The 13,602-nt window shown below is 42.6% G+C and overlaps 1 protein-coding gene across 3 annotated transcripts in view; it reads right to left on the bottom strand.

Annotated features, from left to right (window-relative positions):
- The window catches only part of PID1 (phosphotyrosine interaction domain containing 1), a 268,473-nt gene that overhangs the window by 153,676 nt on the left and 101,195 nt on the right, over positions 1–13,602 (bottom strand). For 2 of the 3 annotated variants that reach the window (XM_019503600.1, XM_019503601.1), the window contains exon 2: positions 2,314–2,460. The exons of the other annotated variant lie outside the window; for it this stretch is intronic. In XM_019503600.1, the coding sequence (XP_019359145.1) occupies positions 2,314–2,460 (147 nt within the window). The remainder of the gene's footprint in view (positions 1–2,313; positions 2,461–13,602) is intronic. 3 annotated transcript variants of the gene reach the window in all.

Here is a 13,602-nt window from a genome sequence, read left to right as displayed (position 1 = left end):
AAAGGGGGCAACCGCGGGGACCCGGGGGGGGGGGGGGGTTGTCCCATGCCCTGCCACACCAGTTGCCTCCCCCAGTGCCTGCCTTCCTGCCACCTGCCCCCTCTGCCACTTGCTTTCCCCTGGTGTCTGCCTGCCCATCACTTGTCCCCAAGAGTGCCTATACCCTATCAGGGAGGCCACTCCAACATGATATAATTCCAGTGTAACAAAGCAGACTCAATAAATCAAGCCTCCTGGAGTGTGGTAATTACAGTGCTGCAGCAGCCTCCTGGATCTCATGTATCAGCATCCCCACACTTCAAAATGGTGGTGGGCATGCTTTATCTAAAGCTTGTTCAATGCCCACTGCCATTTTGAAGCAGGGGGATGCTGATACACGAGATGTTCTGGCGCCTTAATTAGAGCAGCTCTGAGAACTCTCAGAGCTGCTCTAATTAAAGCACCGCCCCCTCCTGCAGCATGTGTATAAATGCCCCTGATACCTGCCACCCTGACTACTTGCTCCCCATGCAGCCTGCCCCCTAGTTAATTGCCTGCCCAGTGCCTGCTCCCTCCTGCCACTTGCCCCCAACCTGGTGCCTGCCCCACCTTAGCTATATTCCCCCTCCCCTCTACTGTTTGGCAACTCTGACCCAGGGCTTGGAACACGCAGTGCCTCTGGCACTGGCCAGGCAGCATATGTAAGGGTAGCCCCAGCCCAGGACCGGAGCCACAGTTTCAGCAGCTCCCCTGCCACTGTGCCATCTTCTCTGAACTCCCCATGTGCCACACCATGTGGTCTCCCCTATGCTCCCCACCCTGCATTGCAAAATCTCCCTTGCATTCCCCCAGCCCACACCACAGTCTTCTCCCAGGCAGGGCTAGGGCCAGAGCCAGAGCCAGAGCCAGAGCACCCACCTTCCCCAGACTCACTCCAAACCAAGACAAGTTTCCTTTTTCTCCATGTTGAATTACTGGGGTGGGAGGGGAAAGCCTCATCTTGGATTCAAATACAGTAAATATAGAACTGGGATTCTGTTTGTTTATAGATTCAAAAATTGTTCTGCAACACATCTTCAGGTGCTAGAGACACTGCAGAAACACAGGATAAGTCAAAAACTAAATCACTGAAACTCCACAATCACATTCCCAAGCAGAGGTAAATTTGCTTTCAGAAAGCATTGCTGAACTGTCTCACACTTGATAGGGAAACCAGACTCTGTATGGGTGATAATTTTGAGTGGTGATGTCCCCTAAAATTTAATTATGCATTGACATAGAGCATAAGAGACATCATCAGGAAAGAACAGTAAAACCTGCAAGTTAATATACTGTGTTCAGCTCACTTGAAGCACTTTATACTAAAGAAAATCTCTTCCCAGCTTCGATTATAGCAAAGAGTTACATGAAAGCAACATTTTTGCCACAGAATTTTGTCACTGAAGTGTTGGTGACATCAGCATGCCAGTGGAGCTGATTTTATGTAGCAGTGCACCTACTACTGTTGTAAGCATGTCCATCAGAAAAGGTCATTGCATAGCAAGTGAGAACCAAGACAAGTAAACTGTTGCATCAGTGCACATTACTGCTGATCATCTGACTCAGCTACCAGTAAATGTAACTGACCATTTGGTTCTGCCAAAACAGAGGGCTCAACCATGCAGCCCATGGGCCAGATCTGGACCACAGACCTGTTACATCCAACCCACTGGTTTTCTGGTGGGCTACCAGAAGGGACCCCACACTGCTACACACCCTGATGTAGCTGGATAAATTAATTTTGTTGCTTTACTGATTCAAACTCTAACTTATTTTTTACATCTGACCTAAGACTTTATCCTGTAAACCTATTTCAATGGGATTATATTCACGTTAGTAAGAATCATTGAATAGGTATGGGATGGGATTATAGTCATGTTAATAAAAATCACTGAATACGTATGCAGGATTGGGACCCTCATCTCTCATTTCAGTGTTAGCATTTATGCAAAATAATCATATTTAAATTAACCCAGAACAAATGATACCCTGATATAAATGTTATAATACTGAATATAATAAGGAATCTTTGAAAGTCAGGATTCAAGCAATTTTTATAACCAAAACTATAAAACTCATTTAGAGTTTCATTTCTCCACCTGTGAGAACCTATTTATTGAGGAACAGAACTCACACAAAGAAAAAGACAAATAAAAGATTTTATATATACAAATACCACAGTATTAGTGCTACATAGTGGGGTTTCCAAGATAACATTTTATTTTTAAATTTCCTCTTACATGTGTAGAACACCAACAACTGTCTTATACCTGGGCTTTTTTATTTTTGAAGTACCTTGCATCCAGTATGAGTCCGGGTCTTCATTAATGGAGTTGTGGTGCACAGCTCAATGGCCTCTGGTTCATGGAAGATCACTGTAGGAAGCGGCTCTTTTCGAAGAGTTAGGACATTCAATTTAGTCTTCAACATGGTCTGAAAGTGCTAAATAATTAAACAAAATTCAATTAAGTTGATTGCTGACAGAAAAACAGAGATACATCTTCCATTTGAGTGACTTTATCTATTCAGGACCTTGGAAACCTGATGGTGAAGTAGTAGATATTTTAAATATTGCAAAAGGCTCTCAGTTTTCACCAATGCCAGGTAACTGTGGATCCCACTGAGATTGGTTAAGATCCCAGTTATACATTACATATTTCCACAGATTATTCATACACGAAAAGTAAACCCCACCAAAATAAATCCTACCTATGATAAAGTGGAAAGGAAAAAAAATACTGGGATAGAAAAGGGAAAAGGCAAAATCTCTTATCACTGTGATATAACAACTAGACATTTTCTCAATCAACAATGAGCCTTTCAAAGAAACTTTAATTTTCCCTTTCTCTTATTATATTCCCCCACTCTGGGCTTGTTTCCCTTTCATGTTCTGTTCTCTCATGTAAATTTAATTATGGGGATATAACAGTAGAGGAGGTAGCATAGAAACTTCCCACTTCATTGTTTTTTCCCTAACACTATTGCCTAAGATTAAGGTAAGAAATTATGGAAAATAAACTTCTAAAAGTGACCATGTTAAATGCAATAAATCGTAAATTATTAAGGGCACCCGTTTTAAAACAAATAATTTAAATAGTTTTAAAATTAAGTAAAAAACTCTTCTGAAGAAACTTCCAAACTAATTGTCCAGAATCAAAAACATGACAAACACTTGACTATCTGGATGCTTCTATGAATTGATTATGAACTCTGAACCTTATATTGGTGGGCCATCACTACTTCATTTGGGGAAAAAAAACCAAAATTATGAATTGAATAAATATAATGCTCTGTGGAAACAACATATAATATGTATTTCTAAATAAGAATGGCTTCATTAAAATCTCCAAATTCAGCCCCATTAATTTCACACACCCTTAACCTTCTAATTTTATTATTGTTAACTTTCTGAAAGGAAATCTTCATCTCTAATTTTGTAAATATTTATTGATAACAGCAAAACTGTACTTTAATTCTGTCAGCAGATCTCAATGTATTGTGCAGTCATTACTTTTAGGTAGCTTCCTTTAACCTCTCTTTTTCTAGCATGAGTGACTTTCCTGGTCACACAGGAAGGCTGCATCAGAACTAGCAACATAATCCATGTATTTTCATTCCTGAGTTATCAGACTGAGAGCCATATAAATATTTGATTCATTTAGACTTACCCAAAATATCATGTACATTTGCTCAACATGAAATTTTTATATGGATTTTTATAGATTTGGGTTTTCATTCAAAATACATGAGAAGACCTCAGCAACAAAACTGTGTATAATTTACTAAAACATATTGCAAAAAAGCTAACTGAAAGGACTTAAAACAATACACTACTTGGAGAGCACATCTACATGAAACATTTACTGCATAGTAGACTAATTAGCTCTGCATTAAACATCTCTTGTCTACATGTGTGGCCCTATTAGCCTGCAGGAAACTAATTAACTCCACAGCAGTAAATACAAGTACTACCCTGTTGTGGAGTTTTGTCATGCGCAGCAGTGCACGTGTAGACACTGACCTAGCTGGATAGGGCATGAAGGTGCTTCAGTGCAGGGGCTGCCTTCCAGCTAGCCCTGCACTGGAGCACCCTCGTGCCCCAGCCAGTCCCTCCACAGCATGTTGAGCCAAGTCAGAGCAGCCCTAAGATGGCAGGCTGACCTCTGGTGTCCCTTGCCAGACAGGGTTGCTCTGACCTGGCTCAACATGTCAAATCGCACGCCATGGAGCAATAAACTCCAGTGTGATATTCACCAGAGTTTATCACTGCATGATGATAGTATAGGTAGATGCACCCAGGAACACTTTAATCCCTACATCATACATGTGTAGAGCCAAAGATAGTTATGATAGAGAATACTAAACCCACAACATGTTAAACACTCTCATAAGCACAGATAGTCTGTGAAAATAATACTTGCCTTCCTATCCCACCCATGAAGTTATGGCCTGTCATAACACTTCACAGCTTCTCTGAATCTTTCCGTGTTGTTTATGCAAGCATTTAAATTTCTACTCCAGTGAAGAAATCTACTCCTATTATTTTTAATCTGCCTCTGATTCACATTACACATCATCTCATCACTCCCCAAACACAGTAGCATGTTATCTCAGCAAAAGAGCTTTTTAATGTGATTAACATTAAAGAATATACTTTGACATGTCACATTATGGAGATGTTTGTGGATAGTTATTTCTAAGTTCACAAGGAACATTCTTTTTTCCCCATTTTGATTACAGAATCTTTTCTTTTGAATTATCTAGGGTTTCCTCAGTGGATTTTTGCAAAGACTTAGAAATAGTGTGCTTACTTATTGCCTTTCATTACTCGCTGCCTACAGATGAAAGGGAGTCGGGGGTCACGGTTGACCACAAGATGAACATGAGCCTTCAGTGCGATGCTGTGGCTAGTAAAGTGAGCAAAACTGGCTTGCATCCATAGATGCTTCTCAGGCAGATCCCGGGACGTCATTCTCCCGCTGTACTCGGCCTTGGTGAGGCCACAGCTGGAGTACTGCATCCAGTTTTGGGCTCCGCAATTCAAAAAGGATGTGGAGAAGCTTGAGAGGGTGTAGAGGAGAGCTACGCACATGATCAGAGGTCAGGAAAATAGACCTTGTGATGAGAGGCTGAGAGCCATGGGGCTCTTCAGCCTGGAAAAGTGCAGGCTCAGGGGTGATCTGGTGGCCACCTATAAGTTTATCAGGGGTGCTCACCAGGATCTGCAGGAAAGACTGTTCACCAGAGCCCCCCAAAGGGATGACAAGACTGAACAGTCACAAACTCCACTGTGACCGGTTCAGGCTGGACATAAGAACGAACTTCTTCACTGTCCGAGCCCCCAAGGTTTGGAACAGACTGCCACCTGAAGTGGTTCAAGCACCCACTTTGAACGCCTTCAAAACACATTTGGATGCTTATCTTGCTGGGAATCTATGATCCCTGCTGACTTCCTGCCCCTGGGGCCGGGGGCTGGACTCAATGATCCTCCAGGGTTCCTTTCAGCCCAAACGTCTATGAAATCAATGAAGTGTATGCAAAATACTCTCAAAGTTAGAGATCTCAGTTTGCTAAACATCAGTTACGGCACAGTGCTTGCTAGTCCAGTTAAGTAATTGCTAATCTTCTAAATTGCACCTCTGTATCACTTAAATTGAAGTTAAATATAGGCTACAGATTTGCTAAACTTGTTTTCTTCTTTCTTCAGAAAACATAAAAAAAAAAAAGAGAGAGTAAGAGAGACTTGGAACATGGGAAGATCACAAAGCTCTGCAAGAGGATTTTTTAAAACATTCCTTCTTTTGCCAGCATTTTCCTCACAGGTCTTAATAATACCCCCTCCTATGACACCACCTCACGAACAACACAACTGTCCTGTCAAGCAGAAGGTAAATCTGGCAGAAAGGCTCTCTGCTCATTTACATGTGTACGTGGGTGGACAAAGGTAACAGGGAATGTAAAATAAAACTTATTTTTAACCTGGAGTAGTACTAAATTACTGGCACACTGATTCATGTCTGGGAGACTTTTGTATTAAAACTGATATTCTAACCTAGTGCATAACTGCTTCATCCCTCTGAGCCAAAACTGCTGTTTTCAGAGTTTAGCAGGCTGAGGAAGAGAAAAAAATAAAGATATGGAGAGAAACAACTGAAATAAAGAGTGATTCCTTCTTATACCCATCACTTCCTTTAATTAAACATATTTCATTATAACAGCACTCTTAAAGAGAATATTTCCAACTCTCTTGATCCACTGCCTGCTGGAGTTAGTGGAAAGACTTTTAAGTTCACTGATAACTTTTTAAGTTCACTGGATCTGACCCCAGACCGCTCATATTGCCTACTGAGTATTCCTATCAACTTGTGAGGTAGAGAGAACATGGTGTAACCAAAAATGGGAAAAAGCTGTGACAATGATCTGTTTCTCTTCTGTTTCAACAGCCATCAACAAAGACATTAAAAAGGATAGAGAATACTGTCTAGCACATGAAAGCTATTCAGTATTTTAGTGAGTTTTGGAGTGGCTTCAGTCCAGTTGGCAGTGGACAAATGCTTAAAAACCCACAACTGCAACTGGCAGTAAACTGCTGACTAGTAGCCAGAGGGGGCCAGAACAGAATAAGCATGGATTCAGCACTGCACCTCAGAAATAAAGGAGGTTCTTTTACTTGAGACTGAGGGACATTGTTGATGTACAGAGAAATCTGCACTATTAGTACAGCCATATCATAGCTGCCACAGAAAAGTAAGGATCTGCCAGCCCATACTACATAGTGAGATTCTGACTAAGCAAAGTACTTAAACAGATGGTTAATTTTGAAAATGCAAGCAGTCCTACTGAAACATATGTGGTCTTTCCTTCCTTTATGTGTTCTTGGGTGTGTACACGCATACTAACTTTCTGACAGTTAAGCTGACTTCACTGTCACAGTGTACACACATATGCGGAACAGAGTCAACTTAAACCTCAGAGGTATATTATCTTGAGTTGCATTAGTTAAGTTGTCTTAGCTCACAAGATGGCTGCCACCACATCAAGGAGCTGTACATATGTACACTCCAATGTGGCTTAACTTTAGTTAATTTAGTTAAGTTGACTTTTTTTAAGTCAATTTAGCACTGCTTGTGACAAGGTATTTAGCAGAATTCACAGATTCATTGAAATCTGACAGGGCCGTCCCATAAGCGCTTCTGCTGTGGCCTCAAACTTTCAACCTCTTGGTAGCCAACTGGTAGTCAGTTAAATTACTCACTTTGTTAAAGTTATGTGCATGGTCAAGTCCTTGCTAAACCTGTGCTTTAGTTTCTATTCCAAACAGGCATCTTCAGTGAAAACTTGGTAAATGCTGACCAAGGTACCTTAAACAAAAACTCAGCAACGACCTTGAAGCAATAACTTTCCTGTCTTCTTAGTTCACAATCTGTAAGATCCCTTAAGTAAGATCTTTAAGTTCTCTTCATCCTTTAAAAGCATGACTTTTAACAATTTACCACATTATGGATCAGTACATACTATGCTATTCACATTTTTTTTCTGTGCCATACCCACTAAGTTTAATTTTGTAGTTCTTATACTGTCATCAAGTCACCTAGAAAGGAAACTTTTACAATTGTGCACAAAACACACTGTACCCATGTAAATGGTGCTATTGATTTAGACCATGCTTGCAAAAATGTAAAGACTCTAAGCAATATAACACACAGGACTTATCAGCAAGTCTGAAATTGTTTAAGCATTCACCACAGTCTGATTGTCAAAGAAAGCTGCAAGGAGGATTAGTGTTGTAATTAGCATTCTAGTTACATGCTTGTAAGCCAATAATACTCCTAAAAGGTTATTTTAATACAAAATCATGGCTTTGGTTATTCAAGTCATTCCTGAAACCCCTGAAGTTCCCCTTCTTCCATTCAATTCACTACCCTCAGAAGAGATCACTCTTCTAAACAAAGAAGGTTGAACATGTCTTCTTCCATGTAGCTAAGCAGGATGCCAAAGATGGTACAATACATACAATTTTCCTCAGAGGCCTCCATGATAATTATTACCCCAGGGAGACCAAGTTTTAGTCTTGTACAGTAATCACCTGAGTGACAGCAAAATTTGCCACCCCTACATCACATAAGTAACTTTTTTTAGATGTAGATTAATTTTGCACAGTGACCACAACTTTGTAACATGTTTTCATCTTATCTAGCACTATGAATCCTCTGAATATGCAAAGACAGCAGGCACAAAAGTATAGTTCTACTGCTATCAATCTAAGGAGTATGTATTTATTAAATATTAACTCTAGCTCATAGTTTATGCTATAGTTAAAACTCAAAAATAAAGATTCTATGTTTTTATTTTATGATTTTGCCTAAAGAAAATAGTCCTAAGTACAAAAATGAATATATGTTTCAAGCATTTATAGTAATACTATTTAGTGCTTCTGCACTTTCTCTTTTTCAGTGTGTACATAATATTCTTCAATATTCACATTATGTAACACTTAGTATCTCTGTGTTTAAGCGAGAGAGAGGTGATTTTTATTAGTCACCACATCATAAAAATCCAGGTAAGAAAACTATAAAACAGAATTAAAATTTAGCCAAATCATAGAAAAGTAGGCTTGGAAGGGACCTCCAGAGGTTATCTTGTCCAACCCCCTGCCTGAGGTAGGATCATCCCTCTCCAAACCATTCTATACAAATCCATTGCCTAACCTATTAGCAAAACTACAGTCAATCTTGACACAACCACAAGACCCTAGTCTGCCACAGATAAAACAGGAGAATTTAAATGATGAGTTAGGGCTCCTAAAGATGTCTCTTAACCAAATCTGGTGGTAGCATAAACTGCAAGTGCGCATCGGCAAATAGTTCCAGATGCAGACTGATATGAAATGAATTTGTGATAAAGAAGAGTTTTAGATTAGATAGAGTCAAAAGTGGGTTTACCATGGTAGTGCTGTCTTGCAGAAAGTCAGCATCAGTGTACCTCAACCCCATGAGACACCCAAGATTAGAAACGTTTTTCCAATTTAAAGCCATAAAGTAGCAGTAACCAAGTACACATGGAATCTATAGTTCCTTCCATAGAAAAAAGGTAGCACACAACACTTAAATCAAACTAACTGCTATGCACACAGTACTTCCTCTATTAGCAAAGTCCACTGAAATGCAAAAAGTGTTGATCTGCACACTGTACCACTATCCTGCAGTTTGGGAGAATGAACCCACCACCGTATGCAACTGACAATGCAGAAGAAACATAAGAAGCTAAAATATATTTTCTCCAATGTGATGGCAACTGTAATGCTCAGAAGTGGTGAAAACCCTAGATCTACCCATCTTGTTCCAGAAAAAAATCTCTATGAAGTTCAGTGCCCCTACCAATATGCTTACACTAGCGTAACTCCAATTAAATCAGCAGAGCTATTTATGACTTATGCTGGCATAAATTCAGCCCAGAGTTTCTGACCAAATACCACCCACTTTAAGTCCTCCACTAAAAAAACCCCAAACATTTTGGTATGGAACACATGACATTACCTCTTACCAACCTTTTTTGTTTTATTCAAGCAAATAGAACTGGGTACAAACAAATATCACATCTGGAGCTGCCTTCCTGTTTGAACAAATGTTACTATGACACTTCAAATACCATCTGCTGGATCTTAAACTTTGCCTTACAGTATTTGTTCTTTACTGGTTCTTTGCACAACATTGTGTGGAACGATACAATAAAATCCTCTTCAACGAATATGGAACCACTTATCAAAGGTAAAAATCATCTGATCAGCAATATGCTCTGTACTGCAAAACTGAATAACATACATATAATTGTGTACTATCTAGGATCATATCAGAGAATCATAGAATATTAGGGTTGGAAGGGACCCCAAAAAGTCATCTAGTCCAACCCCCTGCTCAAAGAAGGACCATCCCCAACTAGACCATCCCAGCCAAGGCTTTGTCTAAGCCAAGTCTTGAAAGCCTCCAAGGACGGAGCTTCCATCACCTCTCTAAGTAACCCGTCCCAGTGTTTTACTACCCTCTCAGGAAAATTCTTCCTAATATTTAACCTAAACTTCCCATGCTGTAACTTGAAACCATTGCTCCTTGTTCTGTCATCTGTGACCACTGAGAACAGTCAAGCTCCATCCTCTTTTGAACCCCACTTCAGGTAGTTGAAGACTGCTATAGATCCCCTCTCAGTCTCCTCTTCTCTAAACTAAGTCAGTCCAGTTCCCTCAGCCTCTCCTAATGTCATGTCCCCCAGCCAAGGTTCCCTCTATGGTGCACATGTGCACGGCTGTGCACAAGTAAAAGGCTGGCCACGCACCAACTTTTTTAGGCTGTGCACCTGCCGGGAGAGGAGCTGGGCTGTGGTGTGGGACACTTACAGAAGGTAAGCTCCTCCCTGAGGCGAGGTGTAAGCAGAGGCGGGGGCAGAAGCCTGACGCAGGCTCCACCAGCTCCAGGGAACTGCTCCGTTCCCCCCACTTCGCCTCCGGAAGCAAGGAGGCATATAGCATCAGGGCTGGGGAGTGGAGCACTTCCCCAGAGCTGGTGGAGCCCACGGAGCAGTTCCCCAGAGCCAGTGAAGCCTGCACCAGCCCCTAGCCCCAGTCTCCATCCCTGCCTTGCCTCACCTCAGGGAAAAGCCACTGCCTGCCCCAAGGGAAGCTCCGCTGGCTCCAAGGAACTGCTCCGCAGGCTCCACTGGCTCCAGGGAAGTATTCCACTCCCCGACCCTGATGCCATGTGCCTCCTCGCTATCTGAGGTGAAGCAGGGGAGCGGAGCAGTATCCCAGAGCTGGCAGATCTTGTGTCAGACCCCCATCCCCATGGCCCCCAGGCCACTAGCCCTAGCCCCCACGCCCCCAGGCCTTGCTGCCTGCCCCAGGTGAGGAGTGAGGAGCTTATCTTCAGTAAGTGTCCCACACTGCACCAAAGTGGTGCACTCACAGACCGAAGCAGCTCGCTCACAGACCACTACTCCTTAGAGGGAACATTGCCCCCAGCCCCCTCACCACTTTTGTTGCCCTCCACTGGACCCTGTCCAATTTGTCCACATCCTTTCAGTAGTTGGGGCTCAAAACTGAACACACTACTCCAGATGTGGCCTCACCAGTGCTAAATAAAGGGGAATAATCACATACCTTGACCTACTGGCAGTGGCAACACACCTACTGATGCAGCCCAGTCAACTGCCCTGATTTCTCAGGAAGTATGAGAACACATCTCCTGTTGCCTCCTCCCACTTGCTCTTCCTCCAGGTCTCCCATTTCCCCGCTTACCTATACATAATAAAGAAGTTCTGGATAATGTTTTTGAAACTTATCTAATGCTAGATACCAGGTTACTAAAATTGTGTCTTGTTTAGCATATTGAGATAAATATATTCTACTAACTGAATTCATTAACTCTTTTTCAGATGACAGGGTATATTTCACTAAAAAAATTGTTAATCATTCCTATCTCTAAATCCTATCAAAATTAAATGGTAATCAGCATAACTCCATGATAAACAACTAAAAGTACTTCTGGGTTCTTGGGTGTGTTATTATAATTAAATATTGCTATTACAACAGGAGTCACTAAGGACTGGGATGTCACAGAAGGATAGGCAGGATGAAGTTGGGACAACCAGTGGAGTCTGTCAGAAATGAGAGGTGAAACAGTGACAGTGCAGCCAAGGAAGATTGTTTTAACACAGGAGTGGGCAATTATTTTGGCTGGAGGACCATTTTAGAAATTTGGATAAAATGTTGCAGGCCAAGGGGAGGAGGTGGTGTTGACCCGGCCTGGCATGGAGCTGGTGGGGAGTGGACAATGGACACTATCTGGCCTGGGCCCGTCCACCCTGCACCCACTGCTGGGGGCACCAAACAGAGTGGGTGGGCAGCATCTCCCAGAAGACTGGCCAGGACCTACGTGTGCAGGGTGCACTCAGCCATGCAAATGAGATAGGGGCATGGGCAGTTGGGAAGTGGCTTCCAGGAGTGGGCTGGGCAGGTGGGGGCTGGGATCACAGGGCAGAGACAGCACAGGGCCGAGGCAGAGCTACAGTCTTCACCCTGGGAAGCGGATTGTAGCTTTGCCTCAGGCCTTGAGCCTTGGGTCTCAGGCCCTGACCCCGGGCCCTGCCTGCTTGTCCCATTCCCAGATGCCACTCCCTACCCCTTCCCATCTTCCTGGAGACCTCACCCACCCAGCAATGGGTGCAGGGCAGGCAGGTTGGTGTTGCCTACCCCTCACACCTGGACTAGGCAAGACTGAGGGACTTACAGTGGCCTGAAAAAACCCACAGAGGGCTGTATTTTGCCCACACCCATCTTAACATGTGCAATGTAAAGTAGCATGGTATTAAGTAGGTCAGAAAGGAAGAAGTTCCAAGATGGAATACAAGGGCTTCAGCCATCTGAAAGAAAAAAAAAGGACATAACTGGGAAATGTTATGAAAGAAGAAGCAGAAGGATTTGTGCCTTGCTTCGATTTACAGAGTAAGAAAGAGGACATGGTCAGACCCAGGTTATGGATTTGAACAACATAGATGAGGGTCTCTCTGAAACAAAAATGCCCAAGAAGGAGGAAGTGGACGTTCTTTTGGGGGGAAAAAAATGAAGAAATTAAATTTTGGTCATGTTAAATGTAAATTGACAGCAAGGTACCCAGAAGGAGGCAGAAGGACCCTAGTCTGAGCAGCTAGGCAACCTGATCCTACCAAAGTCCCCTGACAGGCCCAAATGAGTAGAAGTGCTCTGAACCATCATCAAAAGCAAAACACCATTCAAAACAAAGCACAGCAGCCATGGTCAACTTTGTTCAAACAGACCAATGACAGGGATGCCAAGCACCTTTCATACTATAGCCTGGTTAGAGCACTGTACCAGGTTGAAAAACTGAGTTCTAGGCCTTCCTCAGCCAGAGAAGATTCAAATCAGTATCTCCAACTTTCCAGGAGAATTTTCTAACCACCAGGATGTAGAGTAGTATGGGAGAGGAGCATTCTCTGCCACTTCTCAAGAAAATTTGGACACCCAAGAAAGCAAGAGAGTCAAGGGAAGCAAGAAAGAGAAAGTCTGATTTTGTAGCCTGCTAAATAAAGCACTGAACTGGGACAGGAAAAAGTGAGTTCTGGTTCTTGCTCCCAGAACTGTTTATGACTATATTAGATCATAGCTTTCCAACAGGCAGTCTACAGAACAGATCTGACATGTAAGAAGTACACCTGTGGTCCCAGGCTGAGTACAAGGGGAGAATGACATCCTGGGATTTGCTTGAGAAGCATCTATGGATGCAAGCCAGCGTTTTGGTCACTTTAGTAGCCACAGCATCGCATTGCAGGCTCATGTACATCTTGTGGTCAATGATGACCCCCCGAGTCTTTTTCTTCCGTAGTGCTAGCCAGTGTAGCACTGACGAGCCTATAAGGATGCTGCAGGTTTTTCTTCCCAAGGTGGAGAACCTTGCATTTTTCAGTGTTAAACACCATCAGGTTCTTGTCCACCCATTTGCTGAGCCTGTCCAGGTCAGCCTGGATCACCTGCCTGTCTTCTGGCATGGATGCTTTGCCCCAAAGTTTGGTGTCATC

Source organism: Gavialis gangeticus, unplaced genomic scaffold (genome assembly GCF_001723915.1).
Source record: "Gavialis gangeticus isolate Ggan-Ray unplaced genomic scaffold, GavGan_comp1, whole genome shotgun sequence".
Taxonomy (NCBI): domain Eukaryota; kingdom Metazoa; phylum Chordata; order Crocodylia; family Gavialidae; genus Gavialis; species Gavialis gangeticus.
The sequence above is the reverse complement of the archived record's forward strand: the minus strand, read 5'-3'. Positions and strand labels throughout refer to the sequence as shown.